We start from the raw sequence: 18,202 nt of genomic DNA, 5'->3' as shown, positions 1-18,202 counted from the left end.
CGAACTGTCACGAAGTCGGTCGCGTTTTCTATTCGGCGACCCTATGCGCTCGCCTAATCCTTCTTTTGTAGACGGTATAGAGCAATCCATGCGTCCGCCAAAATCACGGTATGCCCTAAAAGGGTTTACTGCCGGTAATAGCTGGGCAAATTGCCTACGTTACGCGTAGTCGCATCTGTCTTGGATAACATTTTGTGACGACGCAACTTCTCGGTCTCTTTTTCTAACATGTATTTCTACTTGAATTTGACAATCGGTGCTAGATGAAGTTGGGAAAAGGCATACTGCTGCTGATGTCGTCTTTTTGCTCAAAAGTTTCGGAGATTACAGCAAGTTATCTGTCCGTTTGATGACCGCAAGAGATGTAATGACATTTCTTGTGGTCATGAATCTTTCAGCTTCGATTCTCGAAGCGATTGCACCATTAGTAAAACAAGATTTCGGTAAATAGTTCCTTTTCTAGGATTCTGGTCAATTTTTGGTTCTGTCAGGGTTCCCATCTCAGAAAAATAGAAACTAGATTAATGACAGTGTGCTTTTAACGCCCAACTGATATTCTTTCTTTTCTCCGAAAGTCGTTGTCCTCTAATGATGCTCTATCAGCTTCCTCTTCGACATGCTCTTTAGATAAACCGATACATTCCCATGATAGTACACTGGTAAGGTACTTTTTTACAAAGCTTAAGCAAAATAGAAGGTCGCGTTGGCTTGAAGCTGGGTCTCGTTTAGGCTAAGAGCCAGCCGTCTGGAGGAACGCTTAAAAACGATTCCACGAACTTTCCACATATTTGCAATCATATGGTAATAATTCGAACAGTTTTACTAATTTCTATAACAAATTTCCCACTAGACAAAGGTATGTTTCTAGTCGCTTGTGAAGCTGTTGGACCCGTCTATTTTGATTTTTGTAAGTGACATTCGATAACAACGAATTGACAGCCTTTCAGCTCTGCTGTAAAAAAGCGACGTAGTAGTGATCTGACGAATATAATGAGCAGTAAGCTCAGGTCTGCGGGCTTCGGGTATGACGGCTTGTCATATTTCTACGGTAATAAACTTCATACCCATTCATATCTAGGTCTATCTGCAAAATCAATCATCTCTGACGTCCCGTCCTAATTGACTTTGTGAACGATACCGAACAGTGTTTCTTTTGTATGATGGACACTCGCACTAGGATGTTTATTGCCCAGAAATTACTTACTTGACGTATATGCACGTGGGCACGTTGCATACGTATTGAAGATATCATATTATTCACACGTACACGTGCATTACACATATATTAATAGTAGCAACGTTTGCGCTTTTTGAGATAAAATAAATAAGGATAGATGAAAACTGGAATCTTTTTTAAATATCGCAGCTGAAGCTCTTTATGGCTTTAGTTCCACAGAGTCAGTCTAAGCCGAAGACCTAGCTGTCAGCGCCGGGCTAATGAAGGGTCGCATAACGATTTACCCATAGCGACATGCTATCAAGCAAATCAAGGACAGATAACGTGATCAGGAACCAGTGTGCAAAGATTTTGTATGTTAACAGCGAAGCGCGTTGATAACCGCAACAGACGTGACCCAGATAACGCAAACAAAAAAATACAGAGGCCGCAACAAGCTTAATAGCGCGTTCGGGAAAATGATTGAAAATATGCATTGACTCAAGCTTCATTAGGTGAGATTTTACTATAATACCTCTCTTACGGAATCATACATTTGGAGCTATATTTTTCTTTGGACGACTTTATTCATAGCACCCCAAACGTTTCTACTCAGTGTGCACAGTCTAAAAAGTCAAGTCAATGAAACAAGTATTCTATAGATAAATCTGTTACAAACTCTATGGGTAGTGTTATAAAAATATTGCCCAATAGATTTCATTGTAACATATTATTTACATCTTATCATTGCTCTCTTTCCTCCTCGATCAAGCCTCGACGGTACTAGCTTTCTAAAATCATTTGGTTGGGTGCTGAAATATATTATGCAATACACCTGTGACATAACATTAACGCTACAGTTAGATACGTTTGTAATAGTGACTCCACTTCTCTAAAGCTTCACGGGTTCGCCTAATCAACTGAATTCTCCGGTGATCTCTATGTGCACCTGAAGAAAGGAATTCGTTATGTCTCGACAATGTTTGAATGTAGAGAAAGCCACATACTTGTACGACTGTATATAGAGATGAGCTTGTTGAATAATAAAACAGGTTTAATATTCAGGCAAGTCCAACTCGGCTTTCAGGAGAAGTTGGCTACAATATCGCACTTGTATACACAAGTGAACAGATCATCTCGAAGATGGCACAATAGGTTTGTTATTATTGGTGCATAGGCTTGGCCTGGAAATAAGAATCTGCACAAAAAACCTATTTCAAGGATCTGTGCTACACCCATCTCTCTCTCATTGTCACCACAAATACACACACCTACACATACTTGTATATATGTACTATCTGTCAGCGGTCGCGGAGAATACCGCACGTCATCATCATGCTCTAGGCGCAGTGGTATAGCCCGGTTCGAAGCCGGTATAGGGCCCTCTAGGCATGCACTGTTTAGGTTTACACCTGAATGCATCAAGCCTAAACAGGATCTAAACAAGTTAGCCAACATGTGCCAGAAAACGAGGGCAATTCTCTTCCTACAGAAACAGAAACAGAAAATATTTTAGATGTGCCTGTCGCAAGTGGTTCGTTTCACATCCACTGATGGCGCTACTGAAGCCGGAGAGGCGAGGACTGCTAGGGGTCTCTAAGGCCCCATAATGCGCTGCTTTCCTAGTCCGATTTGCCTATTTTTGCATAATTTCACTAAACTTCGTGTTTGACATTGCAATTGCCAAATTTTCTGAAAAAATGGCGAACAACAAATGAAGAACTATTTAACAGTATGACTATTCAAAACTAAAGAGAAGCTAAAGAAATAGTAGAGATAACAATAAACGGGTGAAAAATCCTGTGGAGACGTCTCTATTTTTTTTTTCGGGTTTCAAATCCAGTTTTCAAGCTGTTAGTATTCCTTCAGGTGGTTGACCCTCAGCTGAAAACAAATTGTGCCTACCTAGATTTGAACCTAAATCATTACATGTCTCTAATTTTACGGGCATATAGCGTACCCATTGCGCTACCACGAGCGTTCTCTGGCGACGTCTTGGAGTCTTTATTTGGCGTGGAGTTTCCGACCTGTCGTCATAGCTCGCGCGAATTGCTCCTTCATTTCATTCTTGACACTCTTTACGTCATACGCAGCCGAACAGTAGATGAATGTTGCCAAAGGCAGCTTTTAGAAAGTCAATGTAGGACCATTTTCATATTTTTATATGCAATATATACACCATTCGTGCTGTACGGGGGGGGGGGGGGTCAATACTGGATTTTTAGTGCGGCTAAATATAACCTGAGAAATAACCGGAGAGCTGTGAACTGGAGAACTTGCACGGAGAATTTCATTTAGTAGGGGCAAAATAATGCGGGGCCCGTTTCAAAGTTGGCCGGCGCGGGGCAACCCGCCGGACCTAGCGGAGCGAGTGGTAGCGGAGAGGGCAGGCACGCTGCTTACGGAGCGGCCATGTGACCCACGGCGCGCTAGTTGTGGTGGCAGCAGCAGCGACAGTGGTAGCACACGGTCAGCGAATAGCGCGAGAAACACCAGCCGAGCGCCAGCGAGCGCAACGCCGCCGCCGCCGCCGCCGCTGCTGCTACTAAAGAAACATCGCCACCATCACGACGACAACGACCACGAGCACTACCATTATCAGCAACGACTACGACGGCTACAACAACAACTGTGAGCACCAGCAGCAGTCGGAGCACACTAACAACATCAGCCAGCTAAAGAGGCAAGCGAGCGGCTGGTTGCCAGTTGGTCAGCCAGTCGCCACTTAGAAGGCAGCAGCAGCAGCAGCAGCAGCAGCAGCAGCAGCAGCAGCAGCAGCAGCAGCAGCAGCAGTAGCAGCAGCAGCAGCAGGAGGCAAACGAGATACGAAGAGTTACCATTGTCTATTTGTCTGCGTATCGGTCGCCCTATGACTCTGCTGTAGCAAACGTAGTAGTGAGTGTCTGCTTAACGGCAGTGCCGGACGTAAAACTCGAAACATTTATTTAGCAGTGAGTGTCTGTGTCTGATTGCATCCAGTGGCAGTGGCGGTATCAGTACTGGCATCGGTTGCAAATGTTTTTCTTGTGGCTACCGCCATTGGCCCTAGCAACTGCAGTAGAGGCGATCATAGGCTAGCCGCCTGCCCCTTTCGTGGTCCATCCACTCCCCCCTGCCTCGACCCCTCCCCTTTCCCCCTAGATTTAGGCTGGACTGCTCTCACTCGGTAGACTAGGGGCCAACCCACGGACCACCGCCTGCCTGTCCGACCCCCACCTGTCAGCCCGTCGCAGCCCCCGGCGCAGCCGGGCCTGCTACCACTGCTGCCTGTCTGCCCGCGCGCCCCAGCCCAGTGACCTACTTTGAGGGCTGACTGGCAGGCTCGGTCGCTCAGCGTGGCTGCTGACCGGGGCCGTCTTCGAGACTGCGCCATCGTCCGCCGAAACCACCGCTGTATATCTTTCTTTCTCTTTTCCGGTCCGTCTGTGCCGTACTGTGTCGTTGAGTCGATCGTCCGTGCTGCTGTGCTGTGTTTTGTTTTGCTGCATGTGGTACGGTGCGTGCCATTGCCGTCGCGGCCCTTTTCAACGCTTGCCCCGTGGGCTGTTGTGTTGTACCCGCCGTTGTCGCGGCCTCGCCAGTCGTAATAGCAACAACAACAGGAATAGCGCCAACATTTCGTCGACAACAACAATAGCAACAACGGCGACGTCAACAACAGCTACCATTATGAGCAGAGGTAGCAACAAAAGCAGTGACACTGCTTACTAGTGATAGCGTTACGGCGAGCAATAGTCACAACAACAACGACAGAATCATCCGGCAACAAGCTATCGCGGCCGCCTTCTGGCGCGGTGCTCGACACAGCGCAGCTACAACGACAACCAACAACCAGCGATAGAAGCAGCTTCGAAGGACGAAGCGGCTCCAAAGGCAGCAGCAGTAACGCTAGCAGTACTGCTACCACTGCGATAGTTGTTGAATAGCGGCAGCAGGAGCCAGAAAACGATAGCAGACTGTCCAACCAGGCGTCCATGTAGCGCTCTCTCTCGAGGGATCCGTCCGACAAATGTCCGTCGATTCCTCGACGAGGAGTCGAGACTGCGGGTCTGGAAGATTCTGACGGCAGTGACGACGGCGCCAACAGCTGCGGCGATCATCCTTCACGCCGGCGATTTCTGTGAACACTACTATAACTGCAGCGGGTTCCAACAGTTATACTACAGTAGCGCGACGATAACGCGAAACTGTGCGAAGTGACTGTGCGACGGCTATCTTGAGTGTGTTAAGTGGTAATCCAGTCCTCACGGCTCGCATATACTTGTGTTGTCAGATGTGTAGTGCTTTGTGGTAAAAGTCGTGCAAATTTAATTCATCGACAGAAGTTTGCACTGCTACGTATATTAGTTCGCTCGTCTAACGTGAAAGCTCTGTGCGCGTGCAAGTAGTGAGTGAACCCGACTGGAGTGCGGACTATGCTGGCTGTGGCCGGGGGCGAGCAGGCCAACTCGCCCGATTCCCTTATGCCCCCCCCCCACACCAATAATAGCAGTACTAATCAAAATAATAGCCTCGGAAGACAGGACCAACAAAAGTCAACAACGAATACTACTAGCACCACGACTGCTCCGACGACAACGACGACGCTCACGTTAAAAAACGGCGCCAGTTGTGATTCTGAGAAGACCAACTCGAGCACCGCGTCAGCCTCGCAAGGTAAGCGCACTGCCGGACTAACTAATCAACCCGCTGACAATCGCGCAGTCGCGCACCTCCATCACACGAGCGATATGGCTTTCATCTTTAACACATTACATCGCATGAACATCTTCTCCAATCAGTCTACTAGAGGTTGAAACCTTTTTGTTAGGAGCGATGTGGCTTCGATTACCAATGGTAGTGACCTGCTTGGCTAACCCATGTTCTGCATATACCTGTCGGATTACAAACTACAGAGGGTCCTCTGCGCACACTTTCAGCCCCGCTTATGACGAAGAGTCCGACAGTAGGTGTAATTCCAAGCGTATCGTAAGCACTATAGCCTTTTCTCCCCACGAGAGCAGCTGATAAAACGCGTTGCCCACCGCAGCAAACGCTAAACTGACCCCACTGCTTTAGGGGTTGGCAGCGGCACAGTTTAAGGAGATGCCCCATTATGGCAATACAGGAACGCGCGGGGGTGTGTTAATCTGAGCAGCGGGTTCGCATTTATGAGTGGCGACCATTTCGGATATCCGCCACGGTCGATGCAAAATCAAATTGACCAAAAGTAGTAGGGCCTACAAATTAGCCAATATTAAGCAAGTTTCCTCCGTTCGCCTGCTGACAGGGCTTGCACTTATGCCTGAGCACAGGATTAGCCTTGGTACTCAGTATAGTTGAGATAAGGATAAAACCATTTCGACAGGATTACTTGTTGCGCCAGCTAGAGCCATACAATTCAGGACGATTTCAAAAATCTACTGATAAATAAACTGGAGTATGGATAATATTCGTGTGGACACATCGAAACTAAGTAACGAGCCAATTCCAATCAGTGCTTCGGTTACTATAACTTATGTCCGGTTTGGCTGAAAATAATCAAAATTGTCCTAATTAGTACTGATTAGGATTAAAAAAGAAAACAAGTGGAACCGCTGCCTACAGGAGACTAGACTAGATCCTAATAATTCATCTCGGCCATTTGTATGATTGCTCGATTGAAATAACTTTTCAATATTTTTTTTGCATTTCTCTCCGCCATGGATTATTTAGCAGTGTTACCATCACTGAACCACAACATGAGTTTACTTCGGATCGTCATACCGAGTTCATGTGCTGCTTGTCACCCTGGTCTCGATTTATTGGCAATAGAAGATGACACGACCCAACAGAACAGCAAACCATTAATTGCGATATGGCTCAACAATACATAATAGTAGTAGTAGTAGAAACAACAGCAGCAGCAACAGCAGCGGCAACAACAGCAGCAGCAGCAACAACAGCAGCAGCAGCAGCAGCAGCAGCAGCAGCAGCAGCGGCAGCAGGAACTGCTCTAATCATCAGCTTATTTATTCAAAGTAAGCTAAGCAGATGCATTATGTTCCATTTACAGAAGATGCGTTTCAAGCCTGTAAGTTAAAACTTCAATGAGTATTGCCTCACACATATATGCTATGTTTCTGAAAAAAAGAGCCCCACATTTGGACATCAGAGCCACTGGCGAGCCACGCGTTAACGATTACGCAAGCACGCTTTAAATGACGATGAAATAGAATTAGCAATGCGGAAGTTGTCTGAAACAAAGTAGTACAGATTACCTGGCACATATTAAGGTACAACAAAGAGAGATAAATGCGTGGGCTAGATATTGGCTAATTCTGGTAGTTTTACCTGGAATCGAGAAGCACTATACGTCTTCCAAGTTTATTAAATATCAATTATTGTTAAAGATACAGATTTTGTGCGCTCATTTTTTTGGCTAGTTTTAATCTTACAATGAGTGTGCTGTTATTACTACGATCAGTATTGATACGGCCTTATGATTTGGAATACATCACAGCGTGAGGTAATAGGCTAGTCCGTGGTGTACTGACCGCCCGCCCGCTAACCTACTTTTCCTTACTGGTCGATAATCAACATCACCATTAGCAACATCATCCTGTTGCGTTACCACCATAACCACTGCTACAGCCACAGCGCTGGCCGCACTAAAAATGGCAATGTTGACGCGACCTAAGTTCGTTCTGCCAGCCGTCATCGAGTTCACTGCAATAATACTGGCGGATCGAGGGACTGACGGCCGGATAAACGGAACGAGGACTACAGGACAGTGTTATCGAGAGAGAACAAAGAATGATACGTGCACTAGGTCGCCACACAATACACTACATAGTACCTATACGCGTTTATTTCATATCTTGCTAACTTTTTGCAGCTCTTATAATTTTACGAGGGTCTGTCATGTGCTCGATGCGCTGACACTCATGTTCTGATTAGTACAAGACAATTGTTGATCAGAGATTTCTGCATGTGTAAAATGAGCAATTCCAGCTTTGCTTTGTTTCGGCCTTCTCGCATTATTTTATCATTTTCAGTGTTGAAGTGGTAAATATACGCCACTAGGGACAGCAGCGGCAGGCATGTTAACTTCTTCACGATTTCTGCTGCCGACAGCGTCGTTTTCGTTGACGGCGATGACAGGAGCGGTTAGAGTAACAGCAGCAGTTGCTGTTGTCATTGGCAGCGTGGTCCTTGATTCGCTCGTCTTACGAGAAATTATGGGCCATCTGTCGGAGCCATTTAACCATCTCTGACTTTGCTGTTGCCGTCGCCGATGGCAGCGACCGCTGTCAGGCTCTTTTGCCCCAACTTTGGCGACGACTTCAGGAGGCCCCATAACTGATTCGTCCGTTTGTTTCCCTGTCGAGCGCTCGACTCGATCCACTTCACTCGTTTAACCCGTTCACCGCTGCCGGCACAGCCCGACTGCAGATTCTACAAATCGGCTTTTATACCAACAACAGAGTCAGCCAAAGCGGTTGTCGTGCGCCGGATGGGAGGACGTCATATACAGTAGATAGATTAGGTAGGTAGGTAGGTAAATTGGTCAGCCTGTCAGTTGTTCGGTTCCGGAGTCGCTGGCTATTCTCCCGTCGCTAGCGTCGATCACGGCGGTAAAGAGGCGAAGCCCTCGATAAACCACGTAGGAAAAGTGTACTCTAGCGGGAGATCCCGATCGGGAGCGATGGAACCAGACGGGTTCGTCGCCTGACCCGTCAACAGGACCAAGTGGCGCCGCCTATGAGGTGATATAGCGGCCAGTTCAGCGGGAACCTACGAAACGGTCCGATCATTGGCAAGACGCGCTGCTTCTCTCGGTGCCACAGACAGACAGACGGGCAATCACAACTAGTAGCAGTTAGTTGGAAGGCAACCGTGGCACCTTTTGTACGGGCTTAGTCACGAGTTGTAATCCATATCAGAATAATATATACTCCACTTTCATGCCTATATATATATATAAGTATTTAAGCAAACCACCAGCAGGGCTGCGCGAACAAGCCAGTCAATAGCCCTGGCTTGCCACAGGGCTGTCTGAGGAAACAACCACCTGTCTACTAACAATAGACACCATTGCCCAAATTAGCGCCGCTAGTTAAGATCGGGTTGATAAAAGGCGCTGTACCTATGCAAATGATGAGCACTTTCACTAAGGAAGCGTTTGATTCTCTAGGTAAAAGTTTTCTACTTTGAACACCTTGCTGTCAATGGCGAACACTAGAAGGTTTCAGATTCTTTCATCCACCTGGTTCCGACTCTCCGTTGAACATGCCGTTATCGACATGAGGTCACCGGTAGCGTAGAGGCTATAACTCTGTGCCTTACCAGCATTACCACCCCCATAGGCGGACCCTCCCCAGTTGTCTCTATCCGCGTATAAGATGGCCGGGCCGCAACAGGCGTATTATGAAAAATCAGTCGTTCTCTATTAGCTAATAGTCACCTCTTCACCCAGACTACTGTTGCTTTTGCTGCTAGCCCATGTTGGCTGACGGCCAGCCAAACGCTTGCCCCCTGCTGCTATTGAACTACACAGCAGCGGCTACATCATCATCATCGCCACACACGTCTTAGCAACAAGCGACGCTGGTTCACTCACAGATGCTGCGAATAGACGACAACGCGACAGTAGAGCGGTACAGCTCGTTCGCTTTCGTTCTTTCCTACTGCTGGCGGTGATGATGTTTGGTACCAACTGGTGGTGATGGTAGCTTTCAGTAATGGCAGCATCCTGTGGCTGGTGATGTTGTTGGTCCACTCCTATGCTGTCTGCTCGCGTTGCTGCCGATAGTAGGGTAGTAGATGCGGCGGAGTTTTCTGTGCTCACGCCGACTCTGCCACAGCCACTTTTTGCCCCGTTTGCTGCGCCAGCGGCCAAATGCCGGTTAACTAGTAGCAACAGCGGCGGCAGGTCTCGCCGCAGTGATGCGAGCATCACTACAACTATCGAGGAACAGCCGCGTGCTCTGGGCGCCTGCATTCGCTTGCCTACGATCAATGCTAGCAGCCTTTTATCTGAGCATCTCGCCCTACTGTTGACTGACTTTTCACAAGGCTGGTGTGGCTATCCTTAGCTGGAAAGATCTCTCGCAGTACCGAGAATACGCCTTACCCCTTAGAGTTTTTGAACAATATCAAGCAAATGAACTGGATTCTCAATTGAGATCGGCACGTTTTTCCTATAATGCTTCCCTCGCGATGGCTTCTTTCAGTTTAATCTGTAGGGCGGCTTATTTAGGCATTCACACATTTGTGAGCCACATTGTGCAGGGTCCCGCGTGTGTCATTCGATGCTCACATACTCGGCGGTGAGGTGAACGATGATCGGCACTGGTTTAAATCTGCAGCGAATTAAATAGCACTAAATATATGACAATAATAATAATAATTTATTCCATCTAGCCCGATTTCCTACAAGGTAGAACAGTAATAATAATCCAAATACTTTATTTGGATTATCCATGTATTTTGCTGTACCATTAACACGTTTCTACTAGTGGCTAGAGGCCTTGTTCGGTACGTGAGTCGTGTGCGGTTATTCTTTTCGTTTGTCGCTCTTGTTCTCAATACCGCCAGTATACTGGCTTTGTTTGACTAAACTCCTCTCGTAGCGTCTTCCAGCTTTTATTGCCCGGTCCTCGTACTTTTTCTGCAACTTATACCCCGTTTTGTGTATGTTGCCATTGATAAGTTGTTACTCGAACAGCCATAGGCAGGTTGTCTTGCGTTAGTTGTTGTTGTGTCGGTTAATGATGTGGACGATGATGATTGCTATGTCTGTCTATCGGTCTGTATGCTTGTTTCAAAACGTCACAACTCCTTTCTTCACCTTTGTGGGCACTGTGGTTGCGAGCGAAGAAAGGAAGGATCGAGTGAATCAGAAACTGTGGAGGGAGACGACGGCAACTGTGTTGCTATCGGCTCTTTCGACCTGTCGACGTCTCTGGTCTATCGAAAACCCAGACCACAACGATGACTATTTTCTATGGTTGCCTGCCTGTATAGGGCAACCGTTGCGACTTGCCCCAAAGTAGTAGTACTATGTAACTGCGCTAGCCGCACTATGCCAACAAACCGTCATTGCACTCACGGCGGGAGCAGCAGCAGCATCAGCATTATCGTCTGACGGCAACACTTGCAGCAGAAGCATACAGCCCACGGCCCGCACGGCACCCACAGCAGGGGCTGTAAAACGGCATAGGGGGGAACAGCTTTAACTCACTCACCCTCCGGCGGCTAGTGCGTGCGCTCTTTCACTGACAGCCGAACACATTGACAAAGCTACAGCAGAGTTCCAAAAAGGGCCAGTCGCGTATATATACATACATTTATGTGCACGTAGATTCATAGAAATATGCAAACACTCCCCTTTGCTCAGACTATCCAGGTAGGCACAAAGCGCGTCCCACCCAACCCGAAACAATAAGAACGGTTAGTTCATAGTTAAAGAAGCCAACGACGGCACCACTTAGTGGATAATCTAAGAATATACGCATATTGCTGACCTGCACGTGGAAAAAAATTCAGGGCGTTGCTAATAGTTTGTTCTACAAAATGTGTGATGTATATCATGCTATTTCAAACAACAGTTGCCCGAAAACAGGGTCGCTTAGTCGTAGTGTATCGGAGCTGGACATTTGATTTGAGCCTGGATAACAGCTACGAATGGAATACGAAACTTTGCCCCGCCTAATACATTTTACCTCGAATTGGCCAATTCTTTATTGTCACAGATGTGTTATACGAATTTTAGCAAGAAAAATATTACATTTTTATGAGGCACATAATGCCAAGGAAAGCCTCCTCGTTAATATTGATTACTGCAAATGCAGAAGTTTCTTACCGAAAGGCAGTTACAAGGGCAAACACGTCAGGTGAAATGAATAGTGTAGGTATTGTTAAGCCTGTGTGACGGAATCCGCCAGCAACAACGCCATCTGGTGTATTGATCATTAACTGATTATCACCTACCCATGGAGCACTTCGACGCAACTAATGCAAAAATATATGAATTGTATATTTAGGTTGACATAAAAGCTTATTCCTGGTTTTCACGACGGTCAGTATGCTTACAGAAACGCAAGAAAAAAATTACATTAGTGTGTTCTTTTATTTATTGCTCCAAAATAACTGGGATGTTATCTACCTATCGAAAAGCATGCGATTCCATAGAAAAAAAGAGAGTCGCACGTTTAAGTATGTGGAGGTTTCTAAATTAAATTATCGTTCCATATTTATTTAGTAAGTCAATGAACTTCCGATGCAAAAAACGTTCCGGTTTCTTTAAAACACAATATTAACAACATCTAATCATGTCGTAATACAGTTAAATTTTTCTTATAACCGTACGAATATTTTTTGTGCGTACACCTGGATCCAGTACGGGCTTTGCTTTTTTACAAATAATGTGTGACAAATGATGTAGTATGTGTCGTTATATATATATATATATATATATATATATATATATATATATATATATATATATAATCTTTTTTGTTTACAGTAATGTATGCTTTGCATCATTATTTATTCGTTCACTATATCAGATGTGGCCCTAATGGCTACGTACTGGATAGCTTCATTTAAAAAGCCGTTTTGTTGCATAATTTTTGTCAGAGGTAGAATAAACGCTGCTACCCAAGTAGCACTAACGTTCAGCTCGACTAGGACCTGCGTGACTGGGTCGGTAAGTATAGAAAGAGTCGTGCGCGGTTTTGAGGTGGATCAAAATCAATTAGCTGATCCCAGAAACGCGAAGAGGAAGCAAGCTCATTACAAAGAAGTTATTGAATTTTAATTATTTGTTGTTTTATAATAATTACCGGGCACTGTGGCAGCGGTAGAAAAGGATAATAGCCATTAAAGGTAGCTCACTCTAATATAAAACATATGCGACTGAGGCCGCCTTTTTCGGACAGGTAGAGAATATCGTAGCCGAGTTCTGTATCCAATAATACAGCGTGAGCTCCATAATTTAGAAGTGCGTAGAGATTACTATTATTTTCATTATAATAATAGAATAATAGAATTAGTGTACTTAATAATAGAATTAGTGTACTGCTATAACAGTCCACAATGCATATTTCTTAAGATTAAAAAATATTTTTGATGTCATAACTATCCTATTTGATTTGTTTCATGATTTTTTTTAAGATAATTTCTAATCTAAAATACTAAGCAATTAGACTACGGCGGGCGAAAATCTGCTCAGGGTGTCTATTTATGAAAAAGCACCCATATACATTATTAACTAACTGGAGTAATGCTCACCATTTAGTAAAAGGGGGTATCTCTATCACCCAAATTATACAAAAGTATCTTACGTGAAAAAAAGAATCATTCTATTTTAGACATTCGAAGCGGTGTACAAAAACCAATTTATTGCAAATCACTCTAGTAAATACAAAAAATTGAACACTGCACACTAAATTATTAATTTTCTTGTGAAGCTACTAACTACCTCCTTACTCTTTAAATATTAGTAAGATAACTCGCCAGCGAATAAACTTATTTATTTACTGTTTTGGACTCGGCATTCCAGCATTCAATAGAGCAACTAACGGCGGCCTTGATTCAAGAAACAGAAACGAGGCCTGTAATCCTGAAGGTGCTGTAATGATGTTTCTGAGCTTATATATCAATGAAATACCTAGCTGCTTGATTTTATTGCGACAAAAACTGAATACCGTCTTAGCGTAAGACGTTACCGATATTGTTATCTGTAGCGATAACGATAAAAAATCAAATTAGAACAGTGAAAAGAACTTCTGTTTGTAACGCCCGCATCCGTTATTGTGTCAAATTCCCATTTGAGAAGAAAAGCCGTGTGCCGAATTTGTTACACCTTTATTAACTTGTAAGTTCAAACATTATAATAATATATCATTGTACAAGGTGGTTACCAATTTGCAAATGGTAAGCGGCGACAACCAGTAAACAAGCAAGGCTCCACTAGAGACCCTTGTTGGTCCTCCGGTCGTAGAGACCCCTGTCGACCCCTTTTAGTACCACCCTCTTGAACACATTCCCTGCCCCCGCCCGGCGGGCGCATCCAGGCGTCAGTCGTCTCGTCCCGGGCCATTGGATCTAGGTCGGAGAACACTGCACCCTCCCGAATGACCAATTCAGTCTCCACGACAAGGCCCCTTTGATGGCCTAGTTTGCTACTTCACCACCCCACAACAGACCACCCGCATTCTCCTTGCCATGTCCGTTCTCTCTGGCGACGACGACTCTCTCCACAGAATACAGGCTGGGTAGGTTCCTTGAAAGACCGCGGGTTTAAAGAGTGGGAGTGCCTGCCTTTGTTATACTAGAGGAAAGGATGCTGAGAGCCGCCGATGTGGGCGTCCGCGTGAAATTTCCGATAAGAAAGGCTCACTCATTCTGTCATTGTTTCCCCTCGTTTCCCTCCTCCTCTTGCACGTCACACCTCTCTCCCTTCAACTGCCCTATTCCCTTCGAATGATTCGTCTATCTTTTATTCCTGAATAGTTGTACTACCGGTACTAGGCCTGTGGTTGGATATCGTAGTCTTCCAGCTGAAGAACTACGCATAGGAGCGTGTCTCAGCCGGCAGTTGGTAATATGGAAAGGGCACCGCGTGCTAAAAATAGAGAGCTCATTGTATACACAGAAGGAACAATAGTTAAGATGCTTGGGCGTAATACAAAAAAGAAGGAAGCTCGTGGAACTGTGAAACCTCTATTGAAGCCTGGCCCGCAGCTTCGAATCGTTTCTCTTAGGAGCAAGGTTGCGCGGGCCAGGAATAAGAAACAACACCTAACCTAGTGGCATTAGTTATCATAAACTTATATAAAAAGTATCGCTAAACAATTTAACAGCGAGTTCCTCTAATTGGAATAGATAACATACACAATTTCTAGTAGTGACAGAGACTGACACTCTTTGCTAGCGGTTTTGGCTCTTTATTTACTCGGATACGTCACATGGCCGACGCATAGCGTAGTTATCTAGTATTCTCAACTAGTCCGAAGCATAGCTGTCAAATATGATAGGTCGACGGAGGTTGTCTGCTATGGAGAGAGCCATCTGTTTCGTGTATTGTACAGCAGCCATAGTCGAGAGCCTCTTTGAACCGATTCGGACTTCATTGTGAGCCTCTGGTTTGCTGAGTTCGACTGGTGACTGGCCAAGCAGGCACAGGGTTTCTTTCAGAAAAGCCTCCGACTAGTAGAGTAGGACCTCGAGGCCCTGTAACCAGGTTGGTTCTAAGTGAAACCACTAGGAACCGATGCTGTCTGTGAACTGTGGGTCTGAGAGTGCGTCCCGTCGAAGGCCGTATGTACAATAGAGGTGAAAGAGTGTGGGATCGTGAAGGCCTAATTTCGGACTAGAAATTCATCCACGATTCTTTAATAATACCCTTCATTCTACAGCTGCCGCGGGGGAGTATAAAGCCGAAAATTTAAAACAACTATCATTTTCAAATCAAATATTAAAAGACAGAGTAACGGTGACGTACACAACTACTACACAAATCCTGAATTAAGCGTTACATAAAAATGTAAATATAAGAGGTTGGATTACCTACTGCTCATTATTTAAGATAAGTTCGGCAGATCTCAAAACAAAATATTCCTTCGAGTTTTACGTCGAGTGCTGTATCGGAGAGTCCTAAGGGAAGCGTTCTTTACATAGTCTAAAGTGTTTGTGCTCAAAGAGACATAAAAACCTCACAACGTTTAGTGGAACTGTTTGAACACATTCCATTGCGCTTGTCGTCTTTCATTTAGCATATTGATTCGAATATCCCTCTTGGAAATAGTTTTTATTAGACCTTGCAGCTTTTCCAGTTTGCACAAACCGAAAACAGCGATATCGATTGTTTGACCACTCAGCAAGACGCACAACTATGGTAACATGACGAGTGGAGTCTGTAAGTTAAAGGTTCAGTTAATTTTACTATACTATACTGATGAAATAATGTCTATACAATAACACAATTTTTGAATGAGTGTGCTTGGGCTTTTATTGGTAGCGCTTGGCAGCAATGTTTTAATTTCATGTTCGTTCAAGTGGGTTCACGAATGCAAATGGTGGTAGTCCTTTGCCTTTCCGGCACACCGTATTTGTATAGTATTCTAAAACCCATTATGTTTACCGACATTTATGTTTTTGACTAGCGGATTGCCGGAACATAAGATTGTTATGAGGTGGATCACTAAAGGACCTTCGGCTGTCTAAAGTAATGCCAAATGGTCGTGCCAAACGCAAAGCTCGAAGCACTAAGATCTTCGAGTAGACTTACTTAGCTATGTTGGCTTTACCTATTCATATGATAACTAAACTGTTCTCGCTTTTATCAAGGTCGCAAGTAAGACAGTATAATCAGCGAGACCTTAATTCGGTCAGATTCAGCAGAGGGTGTGTTCAAGAACTCTCAGTGTTTTGGTGCCCTAAAGGCTAAAAGGTCGGTGCTGAATGGTGGGTGCCGATGATGATGGCCGTAGATGCAATGGACCTGTGCCTGGTCGCGGGAACTCTTTTGGAATCGGCGGAGGAGCAGTGGAGAAATTCTGGTCAAAGAGAAAAACAGGCGTCTAAAAGGGCTAACGTGAAAAGAAGTTAGCATATTCACATGTAGGTTGGCCTCGAGCAGAAGAAGGAACCAGTAGGCTCTGAAGCTTCTCAGTTTCTATGCTGTTGAAAAAAAATTCGAAAATCCCGCCAAAAATTTACCATTTAGAAAACCAGTGCGACGACGAGCGATTGAAATTAACAGACGAACTTGATGTTACATTGTACTATATTTGATGTTGGTGAATATACTGGTTCGAACAGCCATTGGCTATATATAGGCGTTTGAAGATGAGCGACATGAAATGGCGCGCAAATTCGAAATCTGCTTAGCTTTGAATGCCTACCATTAAAATCTACTACTTTCAATCGTCCCAACCTCCCGCCTATGCCATAGATGCCGCGACAGAAGAGCCGTGCTTAGTTCCCGTCTGGCAGTGCACAGTCGGCTAGTGGGTTACCGAAGGTTTAGCTCCTTCTTTGAATAGAACTGCTTTTTCTTTTTCTAGTTCACCCGACGAACTGACTTGTGTCTTCTGCTATTGACGTGGAGCTGCTTGAATCGAGACCTGAGGCCATTCAGCTCTTGAGAACTGGGTCAGAGGGAAACAGAATAACGAGGAAGAACGATGGAGCTCTCACAAGTTCGCGCAGCCTAGCCCTCACCACTTGCTGCCAACATGGCTGAGTTAGTTTTTTGAGTTGAGTAGCTGAAACTGATAGCAGCAACGGTCTCGGAGAAGGTAGCGGCGAAGGAAGCAACAACCTTGGAGGTGACCAGGACACGAGATCCCAGTTTGCGCGAGGATTAAAAATAGAAGAAAATCAATAGCAGGTAACCGCAAACAGGCGGCGCCTGCCTGCCTGCCTGCCTGCAGCATTACCAGTTCGAGTCACTTTCCTACTTTTTAACGAGAAAGAGCTCCGCATTTGACTCTCAATATATGCTGATATCTATGATTATTTATATTATGATGAGCGAACATCGATGTTGCTATCTATATCTACCTTTGCTAGCCACTATAGCTTTTTGCTTATAAAAATTATATTTACTGGTAATGTTGCAGTTATTGTATAGAGAGGTACCGGTATCTGATCGCTATATTAAATTCTTAATCATATCAAATTGAGAAAAACTTTTACATGACAATAATAATAATAACAACACCTTTTCTAATAAGAGGATTATTAATTAATTGTAGTTGAATAAAAAATTATACAGAAAACTATCAATTATCGAAATTTGGCGCTTAAGCCAAGCAAAACTAACATTCAATAGAAGTGTCTTCTTTATCTCGTTTAATCTGTCCAAAGGTGCATTATTATTGAATTGTCCCAGCTATTTGCACTGAGAATTTGATAGAGGAAAATTCCGGACACATTCGTGTGTACATTTAGCTTTCTCTAGATATATCGAAGAACTTTATCACATTATTAAGTTTTTGCAGCGTAGAAACCGGTTAGAGACCATGCGTTATAGCAGCCCTGGACGCCAAACAAGAAGCATTTCGGTTTTAGGGT

The 18,202-nt window shown here is 44.7% G+C and overlaps 1 protein-coding gene across 7 annotated transcripts in view; it reads left to right on the top strand.

Moving 5' to 3' along the window:
• Window positions 1–3,606: 3,606 nt before the first annotated feature.
• Window positions 3,607–18,202, top strand: part of LOC111243546 (nuclear hormone receptor FTZ-F1-like) — a 105,262-nt gene continuing 90,666 nt past the window's right edge. For 2 of the 7 annotated variants that reach the window (XM_086977383.1, XM_022789295.2), the window contains exon 1: window positions 3,609–5,812. In XM_086977383.1, the coding sequence (XP_086833509.1) occupies window positions 5,572–5,812 (241 nt within the window). In that variant the 5' untranslated portion in view covers window positions 3,609–5,571. Of the gene's footprint in view, window positions 7,209–18,202 lie in introns of all 7 variants that reach the window. The other 5 variants (XM_022789297.2, XR_015319101.1, XM_022789294.2 and 2 more) reach the window with 5 other exon arrangements.

This window comes from Varroa destructor, unplaced genomic scaffold (genome assembly GCF_002443255.2).
Source record: "Varroa destructor unplaced genomic scaffold, Vdes_3.0 BEIS01000001.1, whole genome shotgun sequence".
Classification (NCBI taxonomy): domain Eukaryota; kingdom Metazoa; phylum Arthropoda; class Arachnida; order Mesostigmata; family Varroidae; genus Varroa; species Varroa destructor.
This window is presented reverse-complemented; position numbering and strand designations above follow the sequence as displayed.